This window comes from Erpetoichthys calabaricus, chromosome 3 (genome assembly GCF_900747795.2).
Source record: "Erpetoichthys calabaricus chromosome 3, fErpCal1.3, whole genome shotgun sequence".
NCBI lineage: Eukaryota > Metazoa > Chordata > Cladistia > Polypteriformes > Polypteridae > Erpetoichthys > Erpetoichthys calabaricus.
The window spans coordinates 306,807,676-306,821,752 of record NC_041396.2 but is presented as its reverse complement, the minus strand read 5'-3'; the positions used below and the strand labels follow the sequence as shown (position 1 = coordinate 306,821,752).

At 43.0% G+C, this 14,077-nt stretch overlaps 1 protein-coding gene across 1 annotated transcript in view; it reads right to left on the bottom strand.

Annotated features, from left to right (window-relative positions):
* Positions 1 to 12,094, bottom strand: part of prim1 (DNA primase subunit 1) — a 44,940-nt gene extending 32,846 nt beyond the window's left edge. The window contains exon 1 of the mRNA XM_051924788.1: positions 11,824 to 12,094. Coding sequence (XP_051780748.1) covers positions 11,824 to 12,094 — 271 coding nt within the window. The remainder of the gene's footprint in view (positions 1 to 11,823) is intronic.
* Between the last annotated feature and the right edge of the window lie 1,983 nt (positions 12,095 to 14,077).

Sequence of the window (14,077 nt, the reverse complement as noted above, 5' to 3'; positions counted from 1 at the left end):
TTGAGCTCTTTCCGCTACCCAGAAGTGGTACTTCACCTGAAATATTCAAAATGTGGTCATTTTACATCATAGCACCATATTCTAAGCATTTTTTTTGTTGCTTTGCATTTTTTTCGAAAGACGACCGGTTTTCGAGATAATCGCAATTTTCCATTTGACATTCAAATGGTGACACACACACACACACACACACACACACACACGTTTGAAAACGTTTTTGCTTTATGTAAATGAAATTTTGTGTACAAGTGTTACATTACACACGTTGCTAAAGTCTCTTGCAACCACATCCACTTGCTGAAAGTGGTAATTTACCGGAATTGATTGCCAAAATAAAATTATCATGGCAAATTTTTTATTCAATTATTTATTAGCTACAGAGTCCGATTTATTCAAAATTGTTCAATATATTATTAATTTGATTTGATGTTGATGGTTCTTTAATGAACATCTCTCTATTATAAAAAAAAAAAAACCTGGGACGAGACAAGACTTTTTAGCCTGGGATGAGATGTGACTTTCTCACAAAGACACTTTCACGTCCCACGAGACGAGACTTTGTGCCAAAAGATTTAACCAGGCCCGGGGGCCGGAAATAAAAGACAAAGAGTAGATGACAAAGTAGAATGTCGTAAAGAACTCAAAAACGTTGGTGCGATACACATGCTGAGCAGGTTAGAGATAATGGAAGTACTAAAATTTGAAGGTCTCAACAAACTGATAGTAAAGATCACATTAGTGCAAACAAACGGAAATTATTACTCGGTGAAATAACATGACAGTGAAAAGAGATCGAATATATGGACATAGGTGATATGACAAAAGTGTGTAGATATTGTTCGGCTTTAAACTTTATGTTGGAGACTTGTAGATCGCCTAATTGGTGTTGCCATCAGGGAAAAGTAGTGTTTCACCCTAATGAAGAGGCGTATCAGCGAGAATTAAAAGATTTGTTGTTTGGTGAAAGCAAGATCCACATACCTGAGCGGCAAAGTGGCTGGCACGTAGCGCAGGCCGAGTGGGTTGGCGAAGCCCCCTGGTAATATAAAAATATATAATCCTTGCCTTGCGGTTTACTCCTCAAATATTCATCCCCATATCGAAGTATACGAGAAAGTCGAGGGGAGAGCACTCCCAATTTATTTATTTTTTTATTATTTGCATTTTCCAAACCGTTCCAACTTTTTCTGATTTTGCGTTATAGTCAGTAACTGGGTGGATAAGGTCTCTGTGTGTGTCTACCTTAGGGTGTTAACCCTACAATATCCAATGACTTGAACTGCATTTTCATTTTATTAAGCTGACGTACGTCTGCCTGTGGTGTGGTGAAGACTCCTACTTATAAAACTATCCTCGAGTGCTCAAGAACGTTAAGGAGCACATGTATAATCCCTTGGCACAGATTTTCAAAAATCCCACAACACCACAGAAATTCATAAAGGCTGGAGGCTTGCAAATATTACACGATTACAGAAAAAAGGAGATCAGGCTGATCCAAGTGACTAAAGGCCCGTGAACATAACATGTGTACCATTACACACTGCAAAAAAAAAAAAATGCATATATAGTACAAAAACTAGACAAAACAAAACTTGAAATGAAAGTGGTTTTGCTTTTATTTAGCAAAAATATCTGCCAGTGGGTTTAAAAAAAAAAATCACTAATATAAATTTTTCTGACAAGTCAATAATTCTTACAATAACAACAACATTCAGTTCTATAGCACATTTTCATGCAAATAATGTAGCTCAAAGTGCTCTACACGATGAAGAGAGAGAAAAAAAGACAAAATAAATAAGAATTAAAATAAGGGAACACTAATTAACACAGGAAAAAAAAGTAAGGTCCGATGGCCAGAGAGGACAGAAAAAAACAAAAAAAAAAACTCCAGACGGCTGGAGAAAAAAAAAATCTGCATGGTTTCCAAGGCCACAAGACCACCCAGCCAGCCCCCTCTAGGCATTCTACCTAACATCAATGACCTCAATCAGTCCTCATGGTATTCAGGGTAAAGAAAACAAGATGTCAGGACTAAAATACTGGAGAACTGGAGTGTGAGCAAATACCCAGACGAGAAAAGCAGCAATTCACGCATATGCAGGAATTCTATGAGGAAGAAACAAAAGAATACAATCAGAGAAGTTCATATGTTGTTATTTGCAACGGCCGACTTCCTACCCAGCCGGCAGCCACACTACCAAGACCTGTGGCCTGGATGAATTCCTGAGAATAACCTATCAATACCAAGCCATACCTCTAACAAATAATAATTTTTACCTCGTCCCCAATCGACGGTTACAGCAAAAGAAAAGATAAGTAAAGTAAGTGTGGAATATATTAAATACAATACAATGACAAAAATACAAGAATATAAATCTGCGATGTAAAATATATCTATCCATCCATCCATTTTCCAACCTGGTGAATCCAAACACAGGGTCACGGGGGTCTGCTGGAGCCAATCCCAGCCAACACAGAGCACAAGGCAGGAACCAATCCCGGGCAGGGTGCCAACCCACCGCAAGTAAAATATATCTACTTATATAAATATATATATACTAGACATTAAGCCTGTTACAATAACGGGCACTAGAACAGTAGTACATAAACATTAGTAGGAACAGTCTATATTAAATGGCAAGGGACCTTGACATTATTCTGTTTCTTGTCTTAATTTTTTTTTTGTCAAAAATATTTTTGCAAGAAGCCTAAAGTAAAATAATAATAAAAATAAAATAAAAACATATATGACAATACAGTAAGTATATTACATTATTACATTTATCCTCTCCTGTGTGGCTGTTGATTGATGTGTTGTGTCTGTTTGAAGATCTCCTATCCTGCCTCTCTTTATTTTAACTTGCTGTGGCGTCTCTCCAGCAAGTACTGTGCAGTTCCCCAGCAAGTATTTTAATCTGTGCCAGGGTGCAGCCGATTATTGTATGTGTGGCGTCTCCCCAGCAACGGATTTTATGTGCGCGAAAAATAAATCTACTGTACTTTTAAAAGTCATCGTATTGTAATATCATGAAAATTCGTATATTTAGGAAAAACCCTTCAACGACTGACACTTTACCGGGCCAAGCTTCTTAATCGCAAATCTGACATCCTCAGAGTGAACACTTGCACAACAAACAACACTAATCCCACCTCTTTGGGGAAGCTGGTCTCTGCGTCTCAGTACCCGATTGGATTTTTCGTGCCTTATGTTTTAGGTTTTACCTCATTTACCGAAATCCGATTGGACCGGCCGTGCGATATTTTATAGGTCCCGCCCTCTCTGTCTTGTGTGATGCGTCAGGCGGCCTTTGAAGCATCTGCTAGAGGCCGGTGACTCTGCCACTCATTCCGTCCTTCCCTGTACTTCCGCCTTGTCTGTAATATGTGTTTAATTTTCTATCACAACAGTGGGCAATCAGCAGAGTCTCCCCAGGAACTGATGTAATGTGTGGCGTGCAGCTGATAATCATTGCTGTGGCGTCTCTCCAGCAAGTACTGTGCAGTTCCCCAGCAAGTATTTTAATCTGTGCTGGCGTGCAGCTGATTATTGTGTGTGGCATCTCCCCAGTAACAGATTTTATGTGCGTGGCCACAAGTACCCAATCAGCACTCTCCCCAGCAATGATGTCCTTTATTAAAGAGTGCCCCGCGCATGCGCACTTCACCAGAAGACACACACACACACACACACACAGACACATGGACACATACAGGGTTTTTATTAAAGAGGATCCCTCCACCAAAGCAGCTATGTGAAACAACACCTGTACAGTAACAATAATTCATTATGATAATAATAATAATAATAATTCATTACATTTATATAGCGCTTTTCTCAGTACTTAAAGCGCTATCCACACAGGGAGGAACCGGGAAGCGAACCCACAATCTTCCACAGTTTCCTTACTGCAAAGCAGCAGCACTACCACTGCGCCACCTGTGAGGAAAACCTCCCTTGCCCCTGCAAATGTATAACAAACACATAATAGCGATGTATGAGTACTGAATGACAATGAATGTGAAATTGAGTCCGAGTAAAATCACTGTCCAGAATACGGAAGACTGATCAATTACTTCCTTGGAAGGCTGGCGTCCTTCAACATCTGCAATAAGATGCTGCAGATGTTCTATCAGACGGCTGTGGTGAGCGCCCTCTTCTACGCAGTGGTGTGCTGGGGACGTAGAATAAAGAAGAGGGACGCTTCACGCCTGGACAAACTGGTGAGGAAGGCAGGCTCTATTGTAAGCACAGAGCTGGACAGTCTGACATCTGTGGCAGAGCGACGGGCACTGATCAGACTCCTGTCAATCATGGAGAATCCACTGCATCCACTGAACAGGATCATCTCCAGACAGAGGAGCAGCTTCAGCGACAGACTGCTGTCACCGTCCTGCTCCACTGACAGACTGAGGAGATCGTTCCTCCACCACACTATGCGACTCTTCAATTCCACCCGGGGGGGGGGGGGTAAACGTTAACATTATACAAAGTTATTGTCTGTTATACCTGCATTGTTATCACTCTTTAATTTAATATTGTTATTATCAGTATGCTGCTGCTGGAGTATGTGAATTTCCCCTTGGGATTAATAAAGTATCCATCTATCTATCTAAAATGGAGGTGTTTGAATCTCCTGAGAAAAAGAACGACCTCATTGTGCTTTCTCGGCGGATGGTGGAGTATAATGTTCAATCCCGGGGTTTCTTGGCGATGATGGTGTTGATGTGATTTCGGCGGAGTGAGAATCAAACTGGAACCAGGCGCGATGAAAAAAAATAGAAAGATGTTGATCGATTGTCGGTACTTGAAATCTCCGTCTCTCTCCCTCTCCTCTCTTCTTTCCCTCCTGCTGGTTTAAATAATGATGAGCCGGATATAACTGTTAAAATCCCGGTCCTGACGTGTCCAGGGGGTTGCTGCCTCCCTGCAACACCTTTCCCTGTTTCTTATTACGGGGACGACATTTAAACAGACTCACATATTAGTTTAAACGGGGTGCTGAGACGAGACGCGACTGGGTGCAACACAACAAACAACAATACCTTTGTGGCCCCGCTACATATTTATCTGGATTTTCAGAAGGTTTTTGATCAAGTGCCACAGGAAAGGTTAGTGAATAAACTAAAAAAAAAGAGCGGGAATTCAAGACACACATTGTAGGTGCGGACAAAACTCAAACAAGGTGAAAGAAAGAGTTATGGTGAACATCTTCAGGATTAGGTAATGTTAAAAGTGTATCCAGCGGGGCTCAGTGCTCTTATTAAATATACATAAACAATCCGGACAAGAACATAATCAGTACGCCGGTTAAGTCTGCAGATGATGCAGAATCAGCTAAATTGTTACAGAGTGACTTGAACAGCAGACAGGCTTGGGCAGATTTGTGGCAAATGAAACTTAATGTAAGTAAATGCAAGATTTGAATGCACAATGGGAGGTCTGAAAATTGAAAGTACCCCTAATGAAGGAGCTGTAGTGGACTTGTCACTACCAATATCCAGACAGTAGACAGACAGATCAAGAAAGCAAATGGAATACGAAGTTAAATATCACGATGCATGGAGTACATAACACCCTAGTGAGGCCTCACCTGGAGAATCGTGTGCAGTTTTGATCTCCATATTACAAAAGAGACATAGCAGCACTAGAGAAAGTCCAGAGAAGGGCGACTAGGCTGATTTTTAAACTGAGTGGTGAGGCTATTAGAAGTAATTGAAAATGCTGAACCTTTCAGTTTAGGAGCAAGTGGAGATTAAGAGGCCCTTAACCTGTAATTGCTCCAGGGGTGCTGGCTGTACAATGGCTGACCCTGAGCTCTGACCCCAAGGGGTATGCAAAAACTAACAAATTCCTAATACAAGAAATTATATAAGGTGAAATAAAAAGAACCAAAAAAAACTCAAGTGTTTAAAATGATGAAGGAAATTAGGCCAGTGGATTGAGACTGTGACTTTAAAATGAGTTCATCAAGAACAGGGGTCCTCAATCACGGTCCTGGAAGGCCGCAGTGGCTGCAGGTTTTTGTTCTAACCCGGTTGCTTAATTAGAAAGCAATTCTTGCCAATAATTTAATTTCATTGCTTGTTAGTGCTTTAACTCTGCTATGTCAGGTAATTCTCATCTATATATATAATTCACTAAGCCGCCAACAAGTAAGAAACCCATGGCGCACACAGGACGGAGCCACGGCCACCAACTCTAGGACCATTGTATACGACGACAACTCGCAGAGCCACGCCCACCAACTTGGACGCGACGACTCAGAAAACATGGCGTCATTTATGTTCGTCTGTGCTAGAGTCCACATGCACCACTGAGCCACGTTGACTGTTCATTGAGGCATGTTTCTCGTGGATGTGAATCGCTGTATGCAGCGTGTAAAACAGTTTGCGAGGGGTATCCCATGGGATCCTTAAAACAATCCTTTAAAACTGAGGTTAAAACACAATGAAGGAAGCAGTCTTTAAAAACCAATAAGCCCTGTGCCTCTGTTTCATTAGCGTCTCACCTGCTTCACTGATGCAGGCCCTGCAACAGTCGAGACGCTCTCTGTGCCTGACTCCACTACTGTCAGCCTGATTAAAAATGGCCTTTTGAAGGGGAGCTATGGACCCGCTATACCACAGGAACACATTGCCTTCGAGCCTGCTCTCGCTCACTCTAACGTACCGGCTTTCTCTCTCTCCTCACTCGCTTGCACACTGCACAGGGGAGAAACGCCCGCAGCACGACTCCACCTGGAAACCGTTTCAGCTACACTTCCACGCCCCTCGCTACGCTGTGAGCGCGGTGATTATTTATTTAAAAATGGTCTTTTGAAGGGGAGATGTGGACCCGCTATACCACAGACACACCTGTGACATTGCCTTCACATTGTTTTCCTTTTATTTCTGATCCCGTCGAGCAGATCAGACACCCAGGCAAACAATAATAATAATCAATAGCTGCAACTACTTTGCCCGCCCCCACTCCTCACCTGAGTCGGTTTCGTCTGTGTTCAGCAGTGTTTGCCAAACTCGGTCCTGGTGAACCCCTGTGGCTGCAGGGTTTTGTTCCAACCAGATTCGTAATCATTAATGCTGGTGAAACTCATCCGGGATAAGTCGGTTTTTCAAATGCTGCCGTGTAGCAGATTAGTCTAGCAGGATGTAATAATCCGAGATGAATGCGCGCCTCCGCGCTGAGTGAAAAGCCAATGTATATTGAGTCTAGAAAACATGATCAGCAAGTCTTTGATAGGCTGCAACAAAATGATGAAAGAACGGGCGCATTTTTTTCACACAAGCTGAGTGGGTGTGTGGATGGGTGTTAGTTAGTTAGTTAGTTAATTAGTTACTCGAAGGATTTCAAGATTTAATATGCACAAGCGGTAACACTGCAAAAGCAGCCCAAACCAGAAAAGACGGCTGGCAAAAAGTGGCCGACAAATTAAACGCGTGTGCATTGTACTTACTGAAAGCAGTGTTACGGATTTTGCAAATGTTCATTTTTTTCCCTTTGCTTAAAAAACATTTAAAAAGCGGCATGATTATGTGGCTGGTATGCAGCATGTAAAACAGTTTGTCGCGGATAATTTGCCTTTTACTTTTAAAACGAAGACAATTTCCTGTTAGATTGGCCTTTGTGATGACAATTAATAAGGCACAGGGACAAACTTAGATAAAGATGTGCATGTATCTGCCAAACCCAGTTTTCAGTCACGGACAATTATATGTTGCTCTCTCCAGAGTTCCATCTTTTCATTCACTTACTGTTGTATCCTCAAACCCACCCCTTTTAGACAACTGTGTCTTTCCGGAAGTATTCAGCCATCAATAAATAATTATGCGGCGTATGCCTGCAGGAACAAGTGCAGCGAGCAAGAGAGCGAGCGACACACACACACATACAGGCACGCAAGCGCTGGACACATAAGAATAATAATACTTCATTACATTGATATACCGGTGTTTTCAGTTTTCAAAGCGCTATCCACACAGGGAGGAACCGGGAAGCGAACCCAAAATCTTCCACAGCACTACCACTGCGCTACAAGGCAGAGAAGGCAGTTAAAGAATGCACCGGGCTCGATTTTGTTTTCACTTCTGTTTACAGCGATCGGGTCGTAGCGTGCATTATTGCAATGTTACTTTTCTTGGTGCCTTAGTACATTACGGATGTTTCACATGTTCATTTTTTCCCTGTGCTTAAAAGACATTAAAAAAGTGTTTCTCAACTGTGACTCCGGAACAACTCGGTACGCAAGCTATATTAAGCGTGAACAACGAAGACTCGCTACACCTTAATGAACAAGTACTGACACTTATCCCTACTGATGAAGTAACTTTCACCAGCGTGGCCTCCATCGTCACAGACGATCCCGCTTTCAGTCATGGACAATTGAATGTTGCTCTCTCCAGTGGTCCATCTTTTCATTCACTCACAGTGGTATCCTCAAACCCATCCCATTTGGACAACTGTGTCGTTCAGGAAGTGTTCACCCATCAATACATAATTATGCGGCGTATAATAATAATAATAATTCATTACATTTATATAGCGCTTTTCTCAGTACTCAAAGTGCTATCCACACAGGGAGGAACCGGGAAGCGAACCCACAATCTTCCACAGTCTCCTTACTGCAAAGCAGCAGCACTACCCCTGCACCACCTGTGAGGACATGCTACGCCGCGGGTTGGCTAGTATCGTAGGTTTTCTTCCCCTTTCTAAGGATACAGTGGAACATCGGTTCACGAACGTCTCGGTACACATACAACTCGGTTTACGACCAAAAAGTTTGCCAAACTTTTGCCTCGGTTCACGACCACACACTCGGTATACGAACAAGCCAGATTTCCTTTCAGTTTGTACATGTTCAGTCTCTCCCTGTGCAGCGAGCAAGAGAGAGAGCGACGCGGGGACACACACACACACACACACACACACACAGAGAGGCAGCGCAAGAGACAGAGGCACACACACAGGCAGCCCGAGACAGAGAGAGGCGCGCACACACACACACAGGCGCGGGAGAGAGCGAGCGAGGGACCCATAAGGTAGAGAAGGCTTGTTTTTGTTTTCAGTTCTATTTACAGCGATCGGTTCGTAGCCTGCATTGTTGCAATGTTACTTTTCTTGGTGGTTTATTAAATTACGGATTTTTCAGATGTTCATTTTTTCCCCTGTGCTTAAAACTCATTAAAAAAAAAGTGTTTTTAGCGAGCGGTTCCTAGCACTATAGCGCGAACTATTGCAGTGTTAGTTTTCTCTGTTGTTCAAGGTTTTCTCAGTGTTATTCAATGTTTTTACATTTAGTTTACCATTACGCTGTGCATTCTATGGTATAATTAACTACATTTGTGCTTAAAAACAAAAAAATATATATATTTACATACAATCCTATGGGAGAAATTGCTTTGGTTCACGACCAACTCGGTTTACGACCAGAGTTTTGGAACGAATTATAGTCATGAACCGAGGTTCCACTGTATCATTTGATTTGAAGGGTAAAATGGAGGAGTAATTCTCAGTCTCTCTCTTTTTTTCTCTTTACTGTCCTTCCAAGTATTTAAATAAACCCAATAGCGCATGATAAATACACACAGGTGTAAATTGAAACAAGCTAAATGGAGAAATGCTGGTCCCTTTTGTCACTTGCATCTTATTGCTAATTAGCAGCAATTACAAACGAAGAATACAGCTGTTTAAGATTAAAATAAGCAATAAAGGTTCAAAATCATAATGAGCGAGACAACTAAAGTGAACCACAAGTGTTACTTGAGCAATGAGTGCTTCTTATTAAGCAATTGGGTTGGAGCAAAAACCTGCAGCCACTGCAGCCCTCCAGGACCGTGATCAAGAACACTGGGACACAACTGGAAACTTAAGAGCAGATTTCACACAAATGTTAGAAAGATTTTCTTCCTGCAAAGAACTACAGACACAGGGAATAAAATTACCAAGTGCTGTGGTGGAGAGGAGGATTTTAGGAACCTTTAAAATGTCTTATTTTGGACAATTTAAGCTAATAGGATGGCCACGTTATCACTGGGTAATCCCACAGACGCATAGATAGTTATACAACATTATTAAAATAAAAATTATGGAGCACAGTTATGCACTTATGATGTACCATACTCTCTTCTAAACCTGCTTAAACTACCACCATTTTCAAGTTAACAGAACTCTGAAGAGACCAAATTTTATGGACTTTTATAAACAGTTGATCATAATAAGTGGCAAATCCATCCATCCATTATCCAACCCGCTATATCCTAACTATAGGGTCACGGGGTTCTGCTGGAGCCAACTCCCAGCCAACACAGGGCACGAGGCAGGAAACAAAGCCTGGGCAGGGCACCAGCCCACTGCAGAATAAGTGGTAAATGTTTAATGCTTTAAAAGAACAAGGGTTTAATATTTGAAAATCCCATTTATTTTAGAATTTTGTTTATAATAACTAATAGAATACAAACATTAATCCTGTTACAGATAGATAGCGTGTAGGGATTCACATTCTTCAAAAGGTAGGCTAAATTGGCTAAGTTCAAGAGTGTAAAAGTAATTGAGTGATCCACTGGGGAAAGAAAAAACAAACAAGTCAGTGACCAAAAAAAAGGAAGCATTTATCTGCTAAAGTGTACACCCAGAATTACTTCTAATGAGCACAGACAACAACCAGAACTGGACAAAGCAATTGTGAAAATCTCAACCAAATCTTAGTGCCAATACAGGGCTCAGTAAATGTGTTACACCCTTGGAAGAACCCTAAACTCCTAATGAAACAGATCCAAGCACAGGCTCCATTTGGAAATGTGTCCATTATGTGTAGAAGACTCCGGGGAGTGCAGTGATTTCACACCACTAAAGAGAAAAGGTTTACTTTAAAATCCATCATGCATTACTACAAATAATCAATTACTATATACAGCAAGGCCTCATGGGAAATAGATTTACCATTGCAGTTATTGTTAATATATCCATCCATCCATTTTCCAACCCGCTGAATCTGAACACAGGGTCACGGGGGTCTGCTGGAGCCAATCCCAGCCAACACAGGGCACAAGGCAGGAACCAATCCCAGGCAGGGTGCCAACCCACCGCAGTTGTTAATATATATATATAATATAATATAGTTGGGGATCCCAGCACAAAAAAAGAAAACGGGGCAGACATACTTTACATTGAGTCCTGTTTTTGTTCTGTACAAGATGATAATCCATCCATCCATTATCCAACCCGCTATATCCTAACTACAGGGTCACGGGGGTCTGCTGGAGCCAATCCCAGCCAACACACAGGGTGCAAGGCAGGGCGCCAGCCCACCGCAGGGCGCGCACACACACACTAGGGACAATTTTGAATTGCCAATGTACCTAACCTGCATGTCTTTGGACTGTGTCGGAGGAAACCCACGCAAAGACGGGGCGAACATGCAAAGTAACTGCGAAGCAGCAGCGCTACCCACTGCGCCACCGAGCCGCCCAATGATAATAAATCCCGGCGGCACGGTGGCGCAGTGGGTAGCGCTGCTGCCTCGCAGTTAGGAGTCCCGGGTTCTCCTTGACTATTTCCCAATTAGTTAATCCTGACATCAACATAACGATGTTCGCCGCTGTGATATGTGACTCGAGTTCTCAGTGGTTGATTGGAATACGGCAATCATAATAACCTTCACGCTTAATCCCACACATTAAAAAAGCGAACTCCGTTTCCCATGTGAATTACTGTACACGCACGCAACTCTAAGCAGTCATAACGAGACGGCGCCGCGCATGAGAGACGCGCGCTTTGAGTCCCGGGGAATACAACAAACACGCGCTGGCAGTCATCGCCTTACTTACCACCCCCATAGTTGAGCCACCGAAAATACTGCGAAAACGGGAAGAGGCGGCGGTAATAGAGCGGCAGTAAGTCTGGAAGACTGGCCGGGTCATACACATCCGACATGCTGACAAGTCCCAGAGCGCGGGAATATCTGAAACGGGAAGGGTGGCGAATTGTGGGGTTTGTGGTCCTCTCGCGATAACAAACGAGACATGAAGATACTGGTCGCTGCGATGGGGCATGCTGGGATTTGCAGTCGATTGTCTTTGGGGTGGATCCACAATGCATTGCTCTTCAGCGGCAGAGCCGGTCCTCGAGTAGGTTTGTTCTTATCTTGTAATAACTCATCCGTTCATCAGTCAGTTCAGGGTCGCAGGTGCAAGGCAGGTAACAGTCCTGCATAGTGTGTATATTCCAAAAACGCGTGTATTGCGCTAATTGATTTCTGTAAATTGGCTCGTTGTGATTGAATGTGCGTCTTCAGCGATGGTCTGGCGCCCTGTCCAGGGATGCTGCCCGATTTGTGTTTAGTGTTTCCGGATCAGAACAGGCGGGTTAGAATCGGGACGAATGGATGGATAAAAAAGCCTGATGTGAGACGCTTGTGACAGTGTATCGACATTTCAGGGTTTAAATGGTGTGGAAAGCTGTCGGGGACGGAAATGGCAGTAGAGAGACACAAATAATATAATAGTAGCATTTCTGTAGCGTATCACGCTTTATATAGACATCCCACACAACGTTAGCAGTACATTGTGTTTTGACAGGGCAGGCTACCCACCCCTCCCTTTAAATGACACCTGTAATGAGGAGCGCTAGGAAGATGACCCCAAGAGTTCAGAGGGAGGGTCCTGACCATGGGGCCAGTAAGGAAATTCAGCGTGAAATTGACCCCTAGTGCCTGCTGGTCATTACCCCATTGAGCTTATAGGCGAGGAATTCACAGGTGGAGAGAAGGAGTTGTGTGGAGTGTTAGGGCAGTAGGGAGCTGCACTCCTAAAGGCGCTATATACATAAAACTTGATAGTAGTTAGCCCAGAGAAGGAGTGGGTGTTTAGTATTTGACTTGCATGTGTTGTATGGTCTTACTTCCAATGCACCCCAACATTATTTTACTGATGAACATTTTTCTGAGTTTCGTGTCCACCTTAAAATTATTTTTACTAATGGGGTAGTTGGGGAGTATGGATAATAAAGTCTATTGTCATCAAAATGACTTTGAAAATGAAGAAGTCACTTAAGTGCCTCATGTTTAGTTTCAGTTAAGCAAAGCAAAGACACCAGGAGTGGATTACTGATAAACTTCGGGCAGCGTTATACTTGAAACGGCTTTTTCTGTAGTTCTTTAAATGTTATTAGTGAAGCCTTTGCTTTTCTGAAGAGAAGTGGCTCAAGTGGAAACATTCAAAGTCTTAGTGGAAAACAAAAAAAGGAGAAATAAACTGCTTAAAAAAATGAAAGGACCACTTTGAGAGCACATCTGATCTTAATGGGGAAAAAAACTCCTGCTGGCCATCTCTACTGCAATGGACTGATATGGTGATGTGTGAGGAATGAAAGGAAGGAAATGAAAATGATCAACCGACAGAGGGACACCCCGAAAATCAAAGGGAAAAAATGATGGGGCGGGCAAGCGAGTCCATTTAGGTGAAATGTCATTGCAGCAGCTCCAAATCATACTCAGTAGTTTGTATGCCCAATACCTGACAACATCCTAATGAGATGACGGATGGTGTCCTGAGGGATCTCCTCCCAGGTCTGGACCAGGGCATCACCGAGCTCCTGGACAGGTTGAGGTGTCGGATGGACCCAAACATAATGTCCCACCCAGAGGTGTTCTATTTGATTGAGGTCAGGCGAGTGAGCGTATGTGCCAGTCAATGGTATCAATTCCTTCATCCTCTCACCACATGAGGCCAGCCGTGCATTGTCATACACCAGGAGGAGCCAGCATAGGATCTGACAATGGGTCCAAGGATTTCATCCCGATACCTAATGGCAGTCCTGCGGTGCCATAGTCTGGTCTGTGTGCACTTCCATGGATATGCCACCCCAGATATACCATCACTGACCCCCCACCAAATCAATCATGCTGAACGATGTTACAGGCAGCATAACGTTCTCCATGGCTTCTCCAGACTCTTTCACGTCTGTCACATGTGCTCAGGGTGAATCTGGTCTCATCTGTGTAAGGCGCAGGGCGCCACTTCTGGTATACTATGGCCAATGCCAATCGAGCTCCACGGTGCCCACTAGAAGACATTGTCGGGC